Genomic DNA, 18,924 nt, shown 5'->3' with positions numbered 1-18,924 from the left:
CACAAATAAAGGTTTTGAAGAAAAAATAAGCTCTTGTCTGAGCATGATTACAAGGTGCAGTGTTTCCTGCCACAGTGTTGCCACAATAAGGCACTCAAGTAAAACAATTATTAAACAAAGTGAACAAGGTCCATCTCTTCATCTGTGAGAGGGTAAAACAGTGATTTAGCCCTGTTGTTCACCAATCAAATCAAATGACATTAAAAGATATGCAAATGATGGCAAATAAAGCCGAGAAGTACTTTTGGGATTTCATAATAAATATTGCGTTTTGTTTCTGAATCCTCACAAGTTGAGGTTTAGTCTACTTCATATATAACACATTTTTTCCAATGTTCTCTTCGTAGCAGAAGTTTTGGTCTTTTTCAGATGTTTTAATGTGCATTTCAATAGCATCTATACAGCATTTGTCCATAACATCTATTTGAGACTAACTATTTGAGTTGGTGTTAGGGCTATCTCCACCACATGTTGCTTGGGCTGGCAGTTTTCTCCGATACACCAGTTGGTGTTACAAGTTTTTGATGTAGAGATGAGTGTATGTAGCCTTATAACTTATATGTATGCAGCATTGCAAGTTCTGATTGTGATTAATAAAATGTACATGTATATATGCAAATATCTATCTTAATATGTCATGTATTGTTATCTAGTTTTATGGAAATGTTTGATGTAGAGATGTTTGTTAAGCTATTATAGGGCATATTTTGACGTCACGGTTAGTGTAAGTAACATTTGCTATATCTTAATGCCCTTAAAGAAACGTTTACAAATAAAAGCAAAGTCAATATAACGTCATAATACATCTATGTTGTCATTCTTATTTCAGCCACTAGATGTCGCCCATTATCTACAACTGTTTAACTTTTCAATATTTATCCCATGCTTATGTATACATAGTAAAACGTTTGCGTCAAAAAAAGTATTGCTAACGTAATTCAATATTGTGCTTGTATCATGCACCCTTAGTTCAAATTGTCAGAATAAATTGTTCTACGGTTAGAATAGTCATTACTTCTTATTCAGTTTGGCTTGTCTTTTTCACTCACAGCTCACCTATGCGTCTCCCACAGACTGTGGGTCTCCCATCATCATGAAGCATGGAGTCAAGTCAAACAGAAAAATAGCGCAAGTATCGCGGGTATTCCATCAAAATAAAAGCAACAACACGCCCGTAAACGTGTATTAAAACAAGTTTTAAGACGAGTTTGTCGTTTAAGATTATGTTCTATTTGAAATGATGTACACGTTCACACAACGTTGTATTTTTGTATTGGGATGTCATTGTCATGTTTCGTGTAATATATTTTCAAAATAATGATACATTTATATTACTAACTTGAGCTTTTGCTGATTTCAAATATATATCACATGATTTTAGGTGTAAAAAAGGAGAAGAAGACGACTTTAAAATATTCCAATTTATCACGTGTTTTATTTTGGTGTAAAATACTCAACCGGAAGTGCATGCTTTTCTTTATGCAGGTAGGTAGGCTCGGCGAGTCGGCGGTGATTTCTCGTCTTGTTTTCTCTCTCTCAGTCAGTGTTGAGAAGGCAGTAGGAGCACCAGTGAGTGTCGGCATTTACCTGTCAATATACGGAATAACATTACCAGTCTAACATTGGGAATATTTATAGTTTCGACTAGCAAACTGCAAAAGAGCATCTTCACGGTCCAGCCATGGGCATGAGCGTGGCAGAGAGAGGGGGATTTAAATGTCTCTTTCGTCCCAGCAGCTTCTTTTGATTTCAAGTAAACGGTGCAACCGAGCAGAACCGAGCTGTGTTTCTTTGCACATTCCACCGATACGAAAGTTGTTGTGAGTCGGTTAAGTCACTGCAGCAGCTTTACATAGGTGGTTTATTTCGTTTTTGTTTATATTTTGGGAGTATTTGCTTTTCCTGGAGAGCGGAGGTGGAGAAGTGAAAGCGGCTCACCGAGTCGGGACTGACCGCTGGAGTTAGTCCTGAAAATGGAGGCTGTTATCGAGAAGGAATGCAGCGCTTTTGGAGGACTTTTCCAAACTGTTATCGGAGACATGAAGGTAGGCCAGAAGAAATTTACAACACAAGTAATGTTATCTGAGAGCCTTTAAGTGACGTGCGAAAACTTTCACTGCCAGTTACTTCCCAAACATCTGTCTAAAGTCGTAAATGTGGATTACCGTTTGAGCCAGCTAATCAATGTGTTAGGTCAACCAACAGTTAGCTTTCTGGACCCGACTGAAATACGCATCAATCTTCTTATTGAAACATTTCGTTATAACTTAAAGTCGACAGAATGTAGTGGTCTAAAGTCGAAAAGTTCGGTTATTAGCTCAAATTATGGTTATGATAAGTAGTCCATAACTTTTCTACACATCTGCACAGCCCTCCACTTTAAAATATATTCTACTGTTATATATTGCCATATAGTTATTGTAGCTAACTACGTTTTTTAGTTCCTTTTGTGTATTTATACTTAGTGTAAACACTTTTCTTTATTCTTTTTTAATGTAACATTTGTTTTTAAACATTTTTTAATAATCATTATATGCATTTGTTCTCTCTTTCTCCTCATTTCTTTGTTTATGTTTGCACCACCATACGTCAAAGCAATTTCCTTTTATGTGTAAACGTACTGGCATTAAACTGGATTCTAACACGAAAGTGCTCCTTAACCTGCCTGTATATTAACATAACTATGTACGTTTTTGTTTTGTGGTGGCTAGCTAAATTATAAATAATATTTGACTGCACTCAAATGTATTCCTCCCATTTTATTGTATTAAATAAATTAGTCAATTTTACGTCAATGTGTTCCAGTTTAGCCTGAAGCTGCAGCCAACATTGGATAAAGGCTATAAATAGGGCAATCTTCAGTCTTAAAACTAGGGCATATTATTTTTGATGTAATCTCTTACAGCTTGGTCAACGAGATTTAGCAATTTCCCAGCTGTTGTACTTGACTGAAGGAATTCCGTGAATGTAGCTGTCAGGGTAAAAAAAATAACCCTTAAGGTCTGAAGGCTATGACATGGGAAGTCAAATAGACACATATCGGGTCTATTGAAGTCATAACGTTTGTTATGAATACTGCTCAGATATTCAGCACTTCTCAGAGGCCCATGTCTCACTTCACCAGGTAGTTCATGGCTCCCCTGTCTTTTTACTGCCTTACAATCTAGTGGAAATATTCCATTGCGAAATTAGTTTTGTCTGTACTCATTTCCAGTGATGTTTTTGTCTTTTAGAGCGCTACAGATGGAGTTATGTACTCAAAAAATAAGGTAAAGCTCACTAAACCTAAGCTGTCAACACAAGCAGTAAGACATGATATGAGAAATGCAGAGAAAGCTGCCAGTGTTTGATATCTGTGGCAGAGCATCAGGGAGAGCTGGTGGTAGGAGATTTAAAATAATGATGTAAGGGAAATTCAAGAGGCAAAAACGAGAGAGAGTTGAGTTGTTTGTTGGGTGTAATGTTTGACATCACAACATGACATTCCTCAGACCCCTGACAGTAGTGGCACATTAGTGACAAACATGAGCTCATGCGATATGCATCACATTATCTGGTGGTGTCGAAGAGAGTTGCATTAGGCCACTTGTTCTCTGTGATGGTTTTGATAGAAGGCTCTTCTAAACTATTTTCAGCCCAGGACCTGAATTGAGTAAATGTAGAGTCCCTCTGGAAACCAGGCTCATTAAACCATGTATTAGTGCTCTTATTGTGTGGGGATCTTTCCAAAAGAGGCCTGTGACCCATTTTAAAACCTATTATATGCAGGACATTACAGTATGTCCTATAACTTCAATCCGATTCCCTCAGGTCCACTGGCAACAAGAAGGAAAAACATGTGTTTTGGGGTGACATGCGTAACTGGCTTGCATGTATGGGAAAGCCTACACCTTGGTTAGCTCTGTTTAGCCCTGCAGGGGAGGTGAGGCATCAGTATGGCCTCTTGTTGATTAAACTGTTATGTAACTGTGGGAATAGTGACATCTTTAGTGATGTTTGTATCATTCATGTTTCTGTTTTTGTTTCCCTTACAGAGCAGCTACCCTATCTGGGAGGACTTTATCACAAAGGCCGGCAAACTGCAGTCGCAGCTCAGGTGAGACCGTCTTTATGTTTACATTAAACACAATTGTATGTTTCTGTATTTTTTTGATAAATGAAACACAAACTATTAAGATATTACTTCTCATATTTGCATAACAGTAACTGAAAGAAACTTCTATTAATAAGCATTTTCTTTAGCCAATTTTCTGGGAAATGTTACGCTAAATGTCAATTGTAACTTGACAATACACATTTTGGATCACTAACTAAAACTTTTCCTGGCTAGAGTGAATCCTCTTTGACTGTAGCATAACATCTCTGATATCCCAAAATAACCCTCAAACACAAAAAGAATTCAAGTATTTTTGTGCATTTTATGCCCTTTTGCGTTGGATGTCAGTGTTAATTCCGTGTTGAATAAGTTTTAAGTGGCCATTTATCCTTACACTAACAAGCAATGACAGTCGACATAAAAGCCTAATCTCTTAACAATACTTTCCAGGGGGCATTATGTGTCCCTCTACCCCATTTAGTCTTCTTAAGCCTGATTTAATTTGTGTTTCTACCGCTGTAAATTTGCACACCTCCTGCCAAAATTATTCCAAGTCATCTGCTAACAATGGATGCCAATCCTAGCCACCTCCCCTAGTTGGTTTTAAGTGGCCACGTGTCAGGAGACAAATACCTTATAACAGCTGGAATAAAAGCTTATTGTCCAGCAAGTACTGTAAATATGGATGTCCTGTGGTCTAAATGATTCTCTGATTAACAATGCATGGCAGTTCTCTAGCCATTTAAGTGTCCACGTGTCCTGAGACAGACCGTCAGTGACAGGTGCATAAAGGCTCAGGGACTCAACAATACTTTCCAGGGGCCACTCAGTGTCCCATTCTTCCATTTGTTTCAGTATTAAGGCTGATTAATGGTGATATGTTATTCAAGTGTCTCCATCATTCAGGGGTTAAATATGTGACCCTGCCATGCTACAGCTCAGGGGAGTATTTGTGGCCTTGTTGCTAATGACTGGCTCTTTGGCAATAGGATGTCTGTAGAGGCTTCTCAATACTCAAATGTTCCCTCCTCGACTCCCCTCCTCGACTCCCCTCCTCGAGACTTAGTCCCGCCCACAGGAGATGCGAGCGGAGGACCGAGGAGGGGAACCGAGGAGAGAGGAGGGGAAGCAGCAGACGTTTAAAGAAATGAGAACTCCTCTCCTCTGAGCGGTCATATTAAAGCGACGTCCGTTCATTATTACGTGGCAACAGCTGCATCAGCTGTCGAGTGTTTTGTCATATTTTATCATCTCTGTTAGATCAGCTGAACATTGTTCCCCCACATATTTACCTTGAATTCATTGAGAGTGCGGTATAATGAGACAATAACAGGCTACAGATGCGGACACACACACACAAATATATTTATATAAATATATACAATTTAAAGTATGAGAGCACTCTCATAATAACGTAACACAATCAGAGACTGGATATATCCCCCCCTCTCTCTGGTCGCTGAAATGGGGAATTGAAATTACGGGCCAAAAGTTGTATTTGCAAGTATTAAAAGTAAGGACATCAAACCAACTGAGACCCGTCTGTCCGCGGCATCTGCGCACTGTACAACACATACCTACACACTGTACAACACACACACCTACACACTGTACAACACACACCTACATACTGTACCACACACACCTACAGCTGCTAAAGCATAATCAGGCTACAGCCATTGTGTATCTTATTGTGAAGCACTAAATGGTTTTAGAAAAATATGGACTCTTTGTAGATATCTACTAAACTAAAGCAAATAAAGAGAGTAGGTCTGTAATACTGAGTGATATATATTTTACACACTGCTCTGCTTTCTGCACGGGCCTCACAGCTGTTCTCACTGTAAACATCGCGTTGCGATGAGAGCAGTTTCTAAAATAATATCCAGGGGATGCATGCAGAGCTGTCATTGGCTGAGATAAGTCCGGCCGTGCGTCACGCCTCCACCGCTCCCAGAAATGCATCCGCGGAGGAGCCGTGGAGGAACCATCAGTGTATCCTCGGTTATAGCTCCTCCAGAGAGCCTCCTCGATCCTCGGTCCTCGGTGTGCATTTAGAGAAATGAGACGTCCTTCAAAATGGCGCGCTGAAATTCATTTCCGGGTCACTACCGGAGGACCGAGGAGTCGAGGAGTCGAGGAGGGGACATTTGAGTATTGAGAAGCCTCTTGTGTGTCTGGGCCAGAATAAAAGAACAATTCCACCTGTCATTTTTGACCTACTTATTTGATGGCAATACACCACCTTCCTACCCAGAAAAGAGAAATACCTTATTTACAGGAAGAGTTAAGTGTCATTCAGAGAAAGACGACCGTATTATAATATTTTAGGCTAGCTTGTTTCCTGATGAAGCTTAACTTACGCCCTGCTCCAGGCAGCAGTGGTTGTGGCATATGGTTGGCTATAACAATGCCCTTGCTGCTGTAGCTCTAATAAGGGTGTGCTATCTGGGCTTTGCTCGCTATGACCCACAAATAAAGCTTTAAAGACCTTCTCCAGCCACTTAAACTTGGCTAAACTAGCCCTTTAGACTACAGCATAACCCCCCATACCCAAGGACCTCTGTAATCTGCTTGGGGACCAGGCTACATAGAAGGATACACACACACCCACCTTCCCTCCACGGCCTGGATAAGTGACTAGCCAGCAGTGGTAGCGGCATGTCTGTGTGTGTAATGACGTCCTGAGGCACACTGCTCTGTAATTTAGACCCTCTGCACCCCTCTCAACTAGGAAATCAACCAATTACAGTGCTGGGCCTGTTCTGTCATTTTTCTTTGGTCCAAATATGGTGTTTTTTTTCCTGGCCATTCTGGTTTTGAGCAGCCATCACACACACACACACACACACACACACACACACACACACACACACACACACACACACACACACACACACACACACACACACACACACACACACACACACACACACACACACACACACACACACACACACACACACACACACACACACACACACACACCGAGAGAGAGAGAGAGCACAGAACAGCTTTGAAGAAAGAGGGCAGGGTGGAATATAGGCTAGCTGATTTCTAATCACAGTCCTCTTTCAACTTGAGTGTTTGGTCTGTTTGGTGGCTCATGGTTGTTGCAGCTGTGTCAGAGCTATGCCTCCCTCCTATTGCTTCTGAGGTTTTTTTGTGAAAAAAGACCACCTCAAAAACTTCAAATTCATCGTATGAGCTCTATGGTTAAACAATTTAATTTGTCTCATGGAGGACCCCTATGTAGTTTGATAGACGGATACATACAGTACAGACATATGTACATATAAAAACTTGCATAACACATGCTCAAAGGACTTATCTCTGTCATGAGTCTTTGTATGATGTGTCAAACAAGTAGTGTTAAACACAACCTCTTTCTATGATTCCTATTTACTACAGTCACATTCCAGGCTCAGTTTGTGCTAAGAATAGATGGGAGCAGCAGTGCTGAATGTATCATTGTCAGGGAGAGCTACGCCAGGGTCTTTGGGGAGTTTAGATTGGCTCGGTCAGGGCCTTGTGGAATAGATATGTTAGTCGTTTGTCTTGACTCCCGGACAGGGGCGTGTGCAGATTTTAAGGCCAATGGTAGCACTCGGAGCACCGTACGGAGCGGCAGAAATGCTTTTTTTGATTTAAATGGCAACACAAATCTTGAGGCTTTTTTGCTTACCGTCTGAGCTTAAATTAATACCTGATAATATTAATTATTAGTCACTGTCAACTGAGCCGGAAATGTTTTGTTTGGTTGATTTTTCAATAATGATTATTTCACAATTCTTGGCAATGTCGCATTTAACTTTCGATGACTGGATCCACTTAAAGTAGGCTGTACGGCCACGCTCCCACACAAACCTGTTTTTGATTAATACATTAAACTTGACTGAACAAGACCCAGCTGCTAGTGCACGTAAAATAAAATCCACAGACCAGTGTATATAAGGTATAAATTAGTGGAGACGGATATCAGTTGAAGGTTGCTCTGGTGGCCGCAGTGGGCTTTAAATAGAAAGGAATCTGTGTGTGCCTGCGCGTATGTTTCTTTTTCCACATGCAGGACACACCCTTGGATCTTCTGGTCAGCTCTGCAACAACACAGCACTTATTAGCCAATATTTTAGGAAGTTTTTGAGTGACAAAGGAAGTTCCTTAATTTACTTAATACTAAGGCTTGCCTGTCAAATGAATATAGAAGAATATTAAGGCCTGTAATTCAGTTTTGGGTCAGTGTTGTTTACCAGTTATGTTCTCTTTTTCCTTTTGTTCATGCTTTGTAGAAGGCCCTTCTAAGATGTTAACTCCATAAAGTGACCGATAACTTTAACAGACTTGAGTTGGTTTAGATTTAGAAAATACTTCTCAACTCAGCATTATGAACATCTTCTAAGAACAATTTGAATCCATAGGGTATTTTAAATATTTGATCATGCTAAAAAATACTCAGTAATATCAGAAAACAGACAGATATGCAATGGTGTTAAAATACACCTTACATATCCATCTGCAAGTCAAAGTTGAGAGGTGCCAGCAGCCTGTTCTCAGCTGGTGTTTTCCCCCTTGTTAAAGATACCTGTCTGGTGTGTTTATGGAAACTCACAGGTTGTGTTCTGATGGTTTTCTGTCAGCCCTTCAAAGATAAGGGGTGTTAACAAATTAAGCTTTGCACGGAGCTTAGACAAACATGCTTATTCTGGCTGAACGTGCCTTGGACATTTTCCGAACAATTGTGTTTTTGTTGCATGATTGCATGATTTATGGGTATATTGTCTCTATTCATGGGATCAGATATTGCATAAAAGCATGTACACACACTAAGAGCGTCATCTCCACACCTGTGATGTTAATCATGAGGCTTGTTGCTTCTGGAGAAGGTGAGTCAGTATTTGCCAGTTAACTAGTCACCTGGCCTGCCAATGAGGCAACATGTTGCCAGCTAGCAAAGTAACTAGTCAGCTAGTTTACCAGCAAGTATGAGTAAAACTGAGAGTAATCTTTCACCAAGCATCCACTTCTTCTTTTTTAAATGACCACTCGAATCTTGACCTTTCTTTAGTCTTCAGCATTATTTTATACTACAATTTGTGAATACTGTGTGGTTAACCACACACGATAAAAAGCAGGTATGAGTTGGGAATTTCCCATAAGCCCTTTTTCCATTTGAGTCTGAACAGGGCTGATCCCACATTGATCCCTTCATTGACCTGTAAGTGCGGCAAACTGGGCTCAGGGCTGCTGAGCCTGGACAGATTCCAGCCGTCTCCAAGTAATCAAAGAGACATTCCTCACACAGCGGGGCACGTTTAAGTTTGAACTTACTCACACGCTCACAATACATACAGACACTATCATTCATACTTAAGTGTTCAAATTACCAGGATGTAAGCTTCATAATCTAACATTTGTACACATTTAGTTTGTGCATGCCTGCGCAGAAGGTGTTTATCTCTCTCTACCGAGTCAAAGAAGATCTGATAAGTTTATCATCTAATTTCTTTCGTTGCTTGCCAACACTTGTTTGTCATTGCTGTTGTTGATCAGCCACTTGTGTTCACGTAACCTTTGACTGATTTGAAGTAGCTCTACTGCTAATTAGTTTCTCCTTTTTTGTAGAGCTTTATTTATTAAAAAACATGGTATTGTAAATTGTTTCGCATCAGTAAAGTCAGTGGGATTTTCATACTAAACCTCTCTTTTCTCTCCAGGGCGACGGTGGTTGCTGTGGCGGCTTTCCTCGATGCCTTTCAGAAAGTGGCCGACCTGGCTACCAACTCACGAGGTATGAATAAACTCATGTATTTATAGGCTTGAGTGTATAAACAGTGGTCTTCTACGGCAGAACTATCCCTTAACTCTCAAAGGAAACTGTGTAATTTCCACTCTTAGTAGCACGGTGCTTCCAGGGTTAAATCAGTTAACCCACTGTTGTCTGGGCACCTATGTGTCAGTATGTCTGTCTGTGTAGCCCCACTGTGCAAGTCCAGTCTTTCACCCCACTGTGCTGAGAAGTTGTTTGCTTTATCGTATGGGTAGTAAATCCGTCACCATGCTGTTTGAAGCTCTGCTGCTGGCTTTGTCTTCGACCTCTACCCCCTTTCTTCCCCTGCGTCCTGCCCCCCACCTCTGCTACATCTGGACTCTCCTGCAGAGTCGGTTTCATCTCAGTAAGAGAGGGGAAGAGAGAGTGCGAGCTCTCATCCCTCTCTGGCTTTGACACCTCTGTCTCCACTCCATACTACTAATACTATTAATAGGAACTGAGACGGGCACACACATTCATCACCTTGCTCACTGCAGAGACAAAGAGAGAGGGGGGAGAAAGATTGGGGTGTACAGGGAGTCATCATTCTCTCTCTCCCCCTCGTTCCAAATGTTTTCTGCAAAGGAATCCGAGTCAGTCAGCCGAAGAGCGTTGCGTCACCTTTCATCACGCTCCCTCCTCGTTCTCTTTACATTATTGTATCTTCACTAAGCAGTATCACATGACGCTCTTATCATGAGGTCGTGCTCAGGCTTCGCTGTTCACCTGAGCTCCTCAGCATAGAGGCAAGGATAATGTGTTATAATGTTGCTGACACACTGCTATCTCTATCACAGATGGATAACATGTCCAAATGATAATCGTGCCATAATGAGTCCTAATTACCTCGGATATATTTTCCTTCAGGCTTCAGTTGTATATCTCTGCGCATTCCTAAAATGTTTATATAAGCCATATACCTCCTGTATAGGGTCTAATGAGGGCCCCACTGCTAATACCTGTAAGCCTTTCATTTTGCTTATACCTTTTCTTAATAATGCTTTGACAGCGTAATAATGCAAATGGGTTTTCATATTTTTATCATGTATTTTTATTTATATTTTAAATATTGTCATTTGGAAAAAACTACCAGTTCAGTACCCTTCAGCTTAATTTACTTTGGAAGTAGCTCAAATATCCAGAGAAAGGACACATTGTGGCTACTGTTTTAAAGGAAACGTAACATAGATCTCACAGCAAGGCCTTTTTATGTTGTGTTAGGTGAGTGAGTGTTTTTGGCTTTCTTGTTTGAAGTTTTGATGTATTGAGCTCACTCAAGGGCCTATAAACAGTTCCTAGAAGCAAAGGAGAGTAAGACTGAAAGAATGTTTTTCTCATTACCTCTAAAGTTAACCTATTTTTAAAGATACTAGCAATATAGTTTTCGGTGGTTTGTGGTCTCGAGAGGCTTCAATAATTGGATGGGTTAGGTCAGCCCACACAGCGGCACATTATATATGTTTGACAAAGAACGAAATATGTAATAACTTCATCTGTGTAATGTACTGTCGACTCATCAGTGCTCTGTTGAATCGCACTGTACAATAATGCACATGTGATGGACCTCTAGACATGCCCGGGGTCCCCGCCTCTACTCTGTGAAGATCAGCTTACTGTATTGTTCACCTACAAAGCAGAAGAGCAAAGTATGTTTTCTAATGGCTTACCTCTCTCTCTCTCTCTCTCTCTCTCTCTCTCTCTCTCTCTCTCTCTCTCTCTCTCTCTCTCTCTCTCTCTCTCTCTCTCTCTCTGTGTGTCACAGAGCTTTGATGTTAAAGACTACATGGGCATGTCTTTGTGTCTAGATCAGATATAGTACTGACTGAAAAACAAAAACATTTACTCATCATGATTAGCCAGAGACTTTTTATATCTTTCTCCATCTTCTTACCCTCCTGTGTGTCTTCAAGTCCTAACCTGTTTACTACACCATAGAAATCACCATAGTAACACCATGGAAAGCAGGTGTTTGTGAATCAGAGGTGTTTGATATGGGGGCATACCAACTTGTAATGTTCTTATATAATGATAAGGCGAGGCACACAAACAAAGAGTTACCCAGAGATGTGGCGGTGCATGTTTTAAAAGGTGCCAAGTCTCCTAATCAGGAGAACAAAGCTTCCAGACGCCTTTGAAAACGGCTACCGTTATATTGCCTTGTAGATATTGGCAGTGATGATGGTCATAAAGGGTGATCACTAGACTCTGCAGACTTTGATATGTGACAGCACTTTTTGTATTAGTGTAACACTGAAGCAGCATAATCAGAAGCTTGAAAGACACTTGCAAGGAAGGGAGGCAAAGCTTGATCCTCAACTGCAATGTTTGAAGGTTCATCTTTGTTAAAATGTGTATATGTGAAAACATTTTATAAGGCTTTTTTTGTTAAACATTCAGTGGGTGAACGTTTTATCAAAGAACACTAACCGTGTTTGATTTGTTAGGCTTTTGTTCCAGAACCAAGTCAAATGTTGAGACACTGGTTGTGGCTGTCTGTTTACCTCACCAGGAGTTGTGTAATTTTCATCATAGGTTCAATGTGTTAACAAAACAACAACCCATCTCAACTCTTCTCAATGATGTAATTAAATTCAGTCTGTTAAGATGCACGGAGATAACGGGAAAACTACTCATTCGCCCAAGACTTCCCTTTGAATTTATAATTACCTTAAGAATGTTCACCAATTTGTTTTGATATCTTTCTTTCAAGAATACATAGTTCCACTTCCACCAACATCAGTGTTGAGAGGCTGTTTGAATGACTGTTAGACCTCCTTGATGTTGTTCATATTGAAGCATATCTCATCCATCCATTCAAGTGAATCTAGCTAAAGAAATGTACCTTAAACATTGTGCAAAAGCATTTCTCTCTTTTCACTCTTCCTTTGGTAAAATAGCCTAAAATCCAACTACATAAAAAAAATATATATAATCTAAACATTAATGCAAATGTTTTGTTTTTTTTAACATACGCATGTAGATTTGGTAAAGATTTACTGTCATTAACATAGTTAACACAGAAAACATCCTTTAACATCAGTAAATGCTCATTGATGCTCTCACCACGGCTGTGTTGTAAAAACCTTTTACTGAGTTTTGAAACGGCCCAGTTAGTTTGTAGCATCATATCAGATGTTTCATGCTGTTTGTTTTTTCATTTGTGAGTTATTTGAACTTATTTAGGAAACCAGATGCAAGACTAAACAGAGGAGAAAGATTTAGAAAAAGTTGGACACCGGGCCAGTTTTTGACGAACATGGACCAGCACTCAATTATAGTATAGTAAGGGTTAGAATAGGAATGAGGATTTAGATGCAAGAATGAGTATTAGCAAACTCTCCGAGTGCCTCTCTCTATAGTCAAGAATTGTAACAGTAAAGTCCTGTATTATTGGTTTACAGTTGAGTGAAATCAAAATAACTGGAATGCCAAGTGGAGAAAGATTGAATAAAAGAAAGAAAGACTTCAGACTCTACAGACAAAGCCTTTCTTTTCCTCTGTTGTGCTCAAGTATTCAGTGTAGTGGAGAGATGGTGAACTCGGATACAGCAGACTGGGTTTGACACGTTGGTCTATCATATAAATACGTACAGGATCATTTTTATAGATTCAAATGATAATGGTCGGAGAGCTATATACTCATAAACAAAGATGCTCACACACCTCGACACATTGAACTGCACTCATTGGAAGACATGTTCATGTACAGCCACACGGACAGAGGATTAGCAGAAAGCACCTGTTTGGTTGTGCTCTGTAGGATTTGAACCTTCTCTGTGCACAAAGGGCTCACTTGCTTTGTAGTCTCAGTCTGATGAAGTACATTGAAGCTGCCTCTCGTTTATACTTGTATTCCAGATGTGTTTTGAACTTCAGCTCAATGTGTCTGCATAGTTTTTATTTTTCAAGTTTATTCTATCAGGGTTGTACTATTTCATACGGATTCCATTTGTAAAATAACACTGCCCTTTTCCCTTTGTTTCCCGAGTCATATCCCTGTGGACATATATTCACCCACTTGTTTGTTTTAGCCGTAGGTGCAGAGTATGGACAGCTTAGCGTTGGCTAGTCCATGTACTTTCAAAATGGACCAGAGCATTTTTCAGTATGGTCTGAAGCCCCGATTCTCCCACAACAAGTTTCTAAGAAGTGACCTGAGTTCACTTTTAACACTGGTTAATCATTATGAAAGTTTACCATACACACCAGCTCCAAACCGCTGAATTGTGTTTGTGCTGTGAAGCAGGAAACTAACATAAACACGGATAAATGGGAAAAAAACAATAAATGACCTTATAAACTCAATGTAAAACATTTGCGAGAGACTAGTTGTGTTTACAATGTGTTGACCTTACTTTTTCTTAATCGTTGACCCATGACAGAAGCTTATATCACATCTAAAATGTTGTTAGTTCGCCGTCTTCACAATAATTGTTTTCACTCGTTCAATAATTTAATAAAAAAATAATATAAAAATATATTGTTTGTCGGTCACAATAAGATCTTACTTCTCTCTTATTTTGTCACTTATTGCAGACTTTCCTTCTCTCTTTTTCCATGGATCGCCTTTTCATTGACCTTCATTACACTTTGACCCCTTGTCTTTTTCTCACAGTTCTAGTTAGTTTTAACCTTGAACCAGCACACACATCTAAACAACGTTACATCAGACACACGCCTGTATTCATTTTCTGATGGCACTAACACACTCACACCACGCACCCGCAGAGTGCTGAGAGCAGTGTGACCGTGTTTGCTCTAATGGGTCTATTTGATTTAAACTCATGTGTGCCACATCAACGTTAATGATTAAACATGTTTTGGGTCTGACTTGATACAAGTGATCAGGCCACATTGAACAATGTCCAAGAGACTGATACATAAGCAGTTACCAAGAGGTGTCAACGAAATGGCCGTAGGGGAGAAATGTGATGCTCCAATATTTAGTTATCTCCAAACTCAATAAGCTTTCAGTGGAAGCTCCTATGATTTAAACACAACACTATTCTTGTTCCAGCCTCTCACGACTTCTCTGCATCGCGTTCAATTTCAAAATGGAAAAAGTTCAAAGTGACTAATTTACCTTTTCTTAACCATTATTAAGAAGAGTTGGAGCATATCCTTAACAATAGCTTTAGTTGTGGTGCACGCAATAATGATTAAATTAGAAGGGACAAAATAAAGACATGCTTGAAGCACTGGATTAGTTCAACTTGATTAGTTAATGTTATGAAGTTAAATGAGCAGAATGGCTCACATTGCTTCAGATCACATTCGGTCCATAATCTCCTTACTTTTTTATCACCTTCCCAAATGTGGCTGTTTATAAGTAGCCGTGTGGGGAGCCCTCTAAAATCCAACAAGTTGTTTTTCTGCATGAGAGCTCAGATGTTTTCAGAGAATCATGCTGTTTCTAAAATACAACCATTTCTTTCCACCATGTCCCATGCTCGGTTACGATGCAGTGTAGAAAACAATTAATGATGGATCTATTGAAGTACAGGCTGCAACTTTAAGTAGAAGAAAAGTACATGCTGCATACTTTTCATTAAGTACTTCTGCTTTCCAACAAACACACTTAAGATTTTGTACAATTATTGCGTAAGGCCATGCTGGTAACGTTGAACATGACTTGATATTTTGTAATCTTCAGTTCAGCTCTTTTTCAGCTGTAGGCTAAGACAAAACCAGAAAGTCTCAACTATATTTTCGCCCTCTGAAACCATGAAACTGCACGAGTCATTGGTGAAGAATGAGACAAAGGCCTTTTGAGTCCATGAAGAGAGTGACAGGGAGAGAACAGACGCAGAAGAACAGAGGAGGCAGAGGAATAATCCGTTCTCTTGTTTCACCAAGCGCCATTTCATTATCCATGTAGATCCCCTCTTTCCCTCTGATTTGTATCAATTTATTCTTCCGTCATAGTTTCCTTCTGGGTATAATGGGTGTGTGTCTGGGTCTGTTTCTGTGCCTGCGTAATCATCTTTTTTTAGCTTTTGTGTTCATAACAGTAGAACAGTGCTACCTATTTGTGTTATTCCATTCAGCAAGTGAGTGCAAAAGTGATTTTGCTTGCACTCAAAGTAACAGCTGACGGCCACTAGGCTGCATATGGAGATGAAGTCATTCGATACAAGGAGAGCAAATAAGGAGAGCAGATGTTAAAAATAACACACAAATGCAATTTCGACCCTTTGCAAGAATTACATATTTTGAACTAAAAACAGAAGGATTAATAATACATAAGAAAATATTCTCAGTGGCTGTAAACTTTGAAGGAAAGGAATATGTTGACCTTATTAAGGTTACCAGACTCTGCCTTTTCTTGGGAGACGGAGCAAGTTTTACGATACTAAATACATATACGTCTTGTTAGAGGCTTCCTTTGACCAATATTTAAACCCTTGAGTCTGACCCTGAAAGCCACTGTTCTTGCTTTATTGAATGTATAAAAATCGTTCACATACAATTAATGCAACACCCTATTTCTCACCACAACCATAGCATAATAGTTTGTTCACACAGATCATGTAAAAATAACCAAGCCTGTGTCGCACGTTGGCTGCCAGCTGTCAGGACACCGTCTGTGCATGTAGAGTGAGTATTTGTGTGTGTTCTTATACAGTATGTTACCATGTCTATGTGTGTGTGTATAATCTAATCCCAGTGGCTCTGTCAGCAGCTTCAGTGTTGAGTCTGCTTGAACATGCCTGACTCTGTCGAGATGAAATGGACACCTGCCACACAGCTAGCATGTAGAAGCCTGTTGGACCTATTTGGACCTCAAAAAGGTTATGGAGTTGTGCAAACATGTTCTTAGAGCCCATAATTACTTGAATCCCATGTCGTTATTGAGATTGTTATGAGCAGGAGAAATTAATCATAAACAGAGCATTACATCACATTCAACACTTCCATATCACTAGAATTGTGAATATATGCTAAATACATGGCTCCTCATTTGTATTTAAAATGTAATGTTGAAATCATGTTAAACATTTCTTTTTTTAATAAGCTGTTTTAGCACAACTACTTTTAACTTTGTAGCCTACAAGAAGAAGCTACTTAAAGGTCTCCATAGACCTCGTTTTCCCAAGGATTCCAAGTGAGGCATCTTATTGTCCTGATGTAGACGTCTACTGTGTTATTGTTATGCCCTTTATGAGTATGATAAACCAGCTATTGTTGTCAATGATGCACTGGCAGTCCTGTTATCAATCCATACTTCCTTTATTACAACACTTTCCTTTCTGTTATTTGACTCACCTCTTATTCACTTGAACCTGTGGTGAAAATAAACGCCAACAGAACGTTGACTTGAAAAAGCCCATTATAGCCCAAAGCCTTTATAACACTTTTATGATTAGTCTCAGTAGTCATTGAGAGGGTTTGGATTTGATATGCTTATAGTGAAGCACTGGTTGCTTTGCTCGATCACAGATCAAGACAGGTTGAGATGATTTTGGCAAGTTCTCTCATTGCCCAATATTTTCCAGGTTGCTTTGAGAAAAAATTGCTGTGCTACATACTTCTGACCTTGATGCACTGCCTAGCTTCAGCCCATTGTATAACCTCTCCCATTTACTCCAATGGCTCCCCTCCTTATGGAATAGCTTAGTTCCACTGAGGCCCCGGTGTGCCTACAATGAGTTCAGCACACGGAAATAACTTCCAATTTAGAGTTGTGTTGGTTCTACATGTTGAACTATCTGCAGTGTACTTTTGTATCCGTTTTACCCCAACATGTCTCTGAAACTGAAAAAAGATCAACTACAGAATAGCGATACAAACATATTGTATACATAGTTGTCCATGCTGTGTTTACCGATGTTAGGGGTAAGTGGGGCAGTAAAGATGTCTCTATAGATTTACCTTCTGCTATTTGAAGTCATCTGGTAATGCACTTGGTGCCTCAGTTAATGCAGGGTAGAAGCTGTCACAACTGTTGTCTATTATCTATGCCTGTTACTATTAAAGCCATGGATAACATATTCACATTATATCTTCCTTTTTAACTTTTAAATTCAGGTAGTTGATGATTGAGTGTATTAAGATATAGGATTAGCAGTCGGTGTACACATGAACTACAAACTGTAGATTTATGTTATCTTTGAGTCTGAATTAGTTCTATGGGAGTACGTGTGTGTGTGTGTGTGTGTGTGTGTGTGTGTGTGTGTGTGTGTGTGTGTGTGTGTGTGTGTGTGTGTGTGTGTGTGTGTGTGTGTGTGTGTGTGTGTGTGTGTGTGTGTGTGTGTGTGTGTGTGTGTGTGTGTGTGTGTGTGTGTGTGTGTGTGTGTGTGTGTGTGTGTGTGTGTGTGTGTGTGTGTGTGTGTGTGTGTGTGTGTGTGTGTGTGTGTGTGTGTGTGTGTGTGTGTGTGTGTGTGTGTGTGTGTGTGTGTGTAATGAGGTCTCTGTTCCCTCTTTCTCATCCCCTTTTACTGAGTGACGCTGAGCCATAATTACTGTGAACTAGCACAGCCTATTTTAGTTCAAATTAATCCAGACTGAAATTAGAAAGTAAAACACTTGTTTCTTTTGAGCTGCTCACAGGAACACTTGATGATCCTCCAAATGTCACCTGGATGCAGATTTACTGTTACTTGAATGCCTCCAAGACAAAAGTATAGATGTCGGTTAAGTGATCACAGCCACATTGGCATTCAAATCCAAAACTAGAATGCTCTGAACTTGAGACTTTTGTGGAACAGACATCAGTCTTATTCAGTCTGTATTTTGCTCATTTCTCTAAGCCGGCTCTGTTTGCTGTGCCATGGACAGAGCCCCATACAGCCCAAAAATCAGGCCCTTTCCTCTCTTCCCCTCTCAGTCCATGGCTTGGTCTCTTTAGATCCTGAACTAGCCCACTGTCTCAATGCCCTCTGTGACAGGGCTCTGTCCCCGTTTCCAGTTTCAGTCCAAGACCAGCCTGGGTGTGCCCGTTTCCTGCCCTCTGTCCAGCACAGACCTAGATCCCATCCCCTGGACCAGCTCCATACTCAATCCAGCCTCTGTTCTCTCA

The 18,924-nt window shown here is 40.0% G+C and overlaps 1 protein-coding gene across 9 annotated transcripts in view; it reads left to right on the top strand.

The window, feature by feature from the left end:
* The first annotated feature begins 1,501 nt into the window (after window positions 1–1,501).
* The window catches only part of LOC117460604 (protein MTSS 1-like), a 50,544-nt gene continuing 33,121 nt past the window's right edge, over window positions 1,502–18,924 (top strand). For 5 of the 9 annotated variants that reach the window (XM_034102145.1, XM_034102148.1, XM_034102144.1 and 2 more), the window contains exons 1-4: window positions 1,502–2,045; window positions 3,234–3,269; window positions 4,035–4,096; window positions 9,811–9,884. In XM_034102145.1, coding sequence (XP_033958036.1) covers window positions 1,974–2,045; window positions 3,234–3,269; window positions 4,035–4,096; window positions 9,811–9,884 — 244 coding nt within the window. In that variant the 5' untranslated portion in view covers window positions 1,502–1,973. The remainder of the gene's footprint in view (window positions 2,046–3,233; window positions 3,270–4,034; window positions 4,097–9,810; window positions 9,885–18,924) is intronic. The other 4 variants (XM_034102146.1, XM_034102149.1, XM_034102150.1 and 1 more) reach the window with 1 other exon arrangement.

This window comes from Pseudochaenichthys georgianus, chromosome 16 (assembly GCF_902827115.2).
Source record: "Pseudochaenichthys georgianus chromosome 16, fPseGeo1.2, whole genome shotgun sequence".
NCBI lineage: Eukaryota > Metazoa > Chordata > Actinopteri > Perciformes > Channichthyidae > Pseudochaenichthys > Pseudochaenichthys georgianus.
This window is presented reverse-complemented; position numbering and strand designations above follow the sequence as displayed.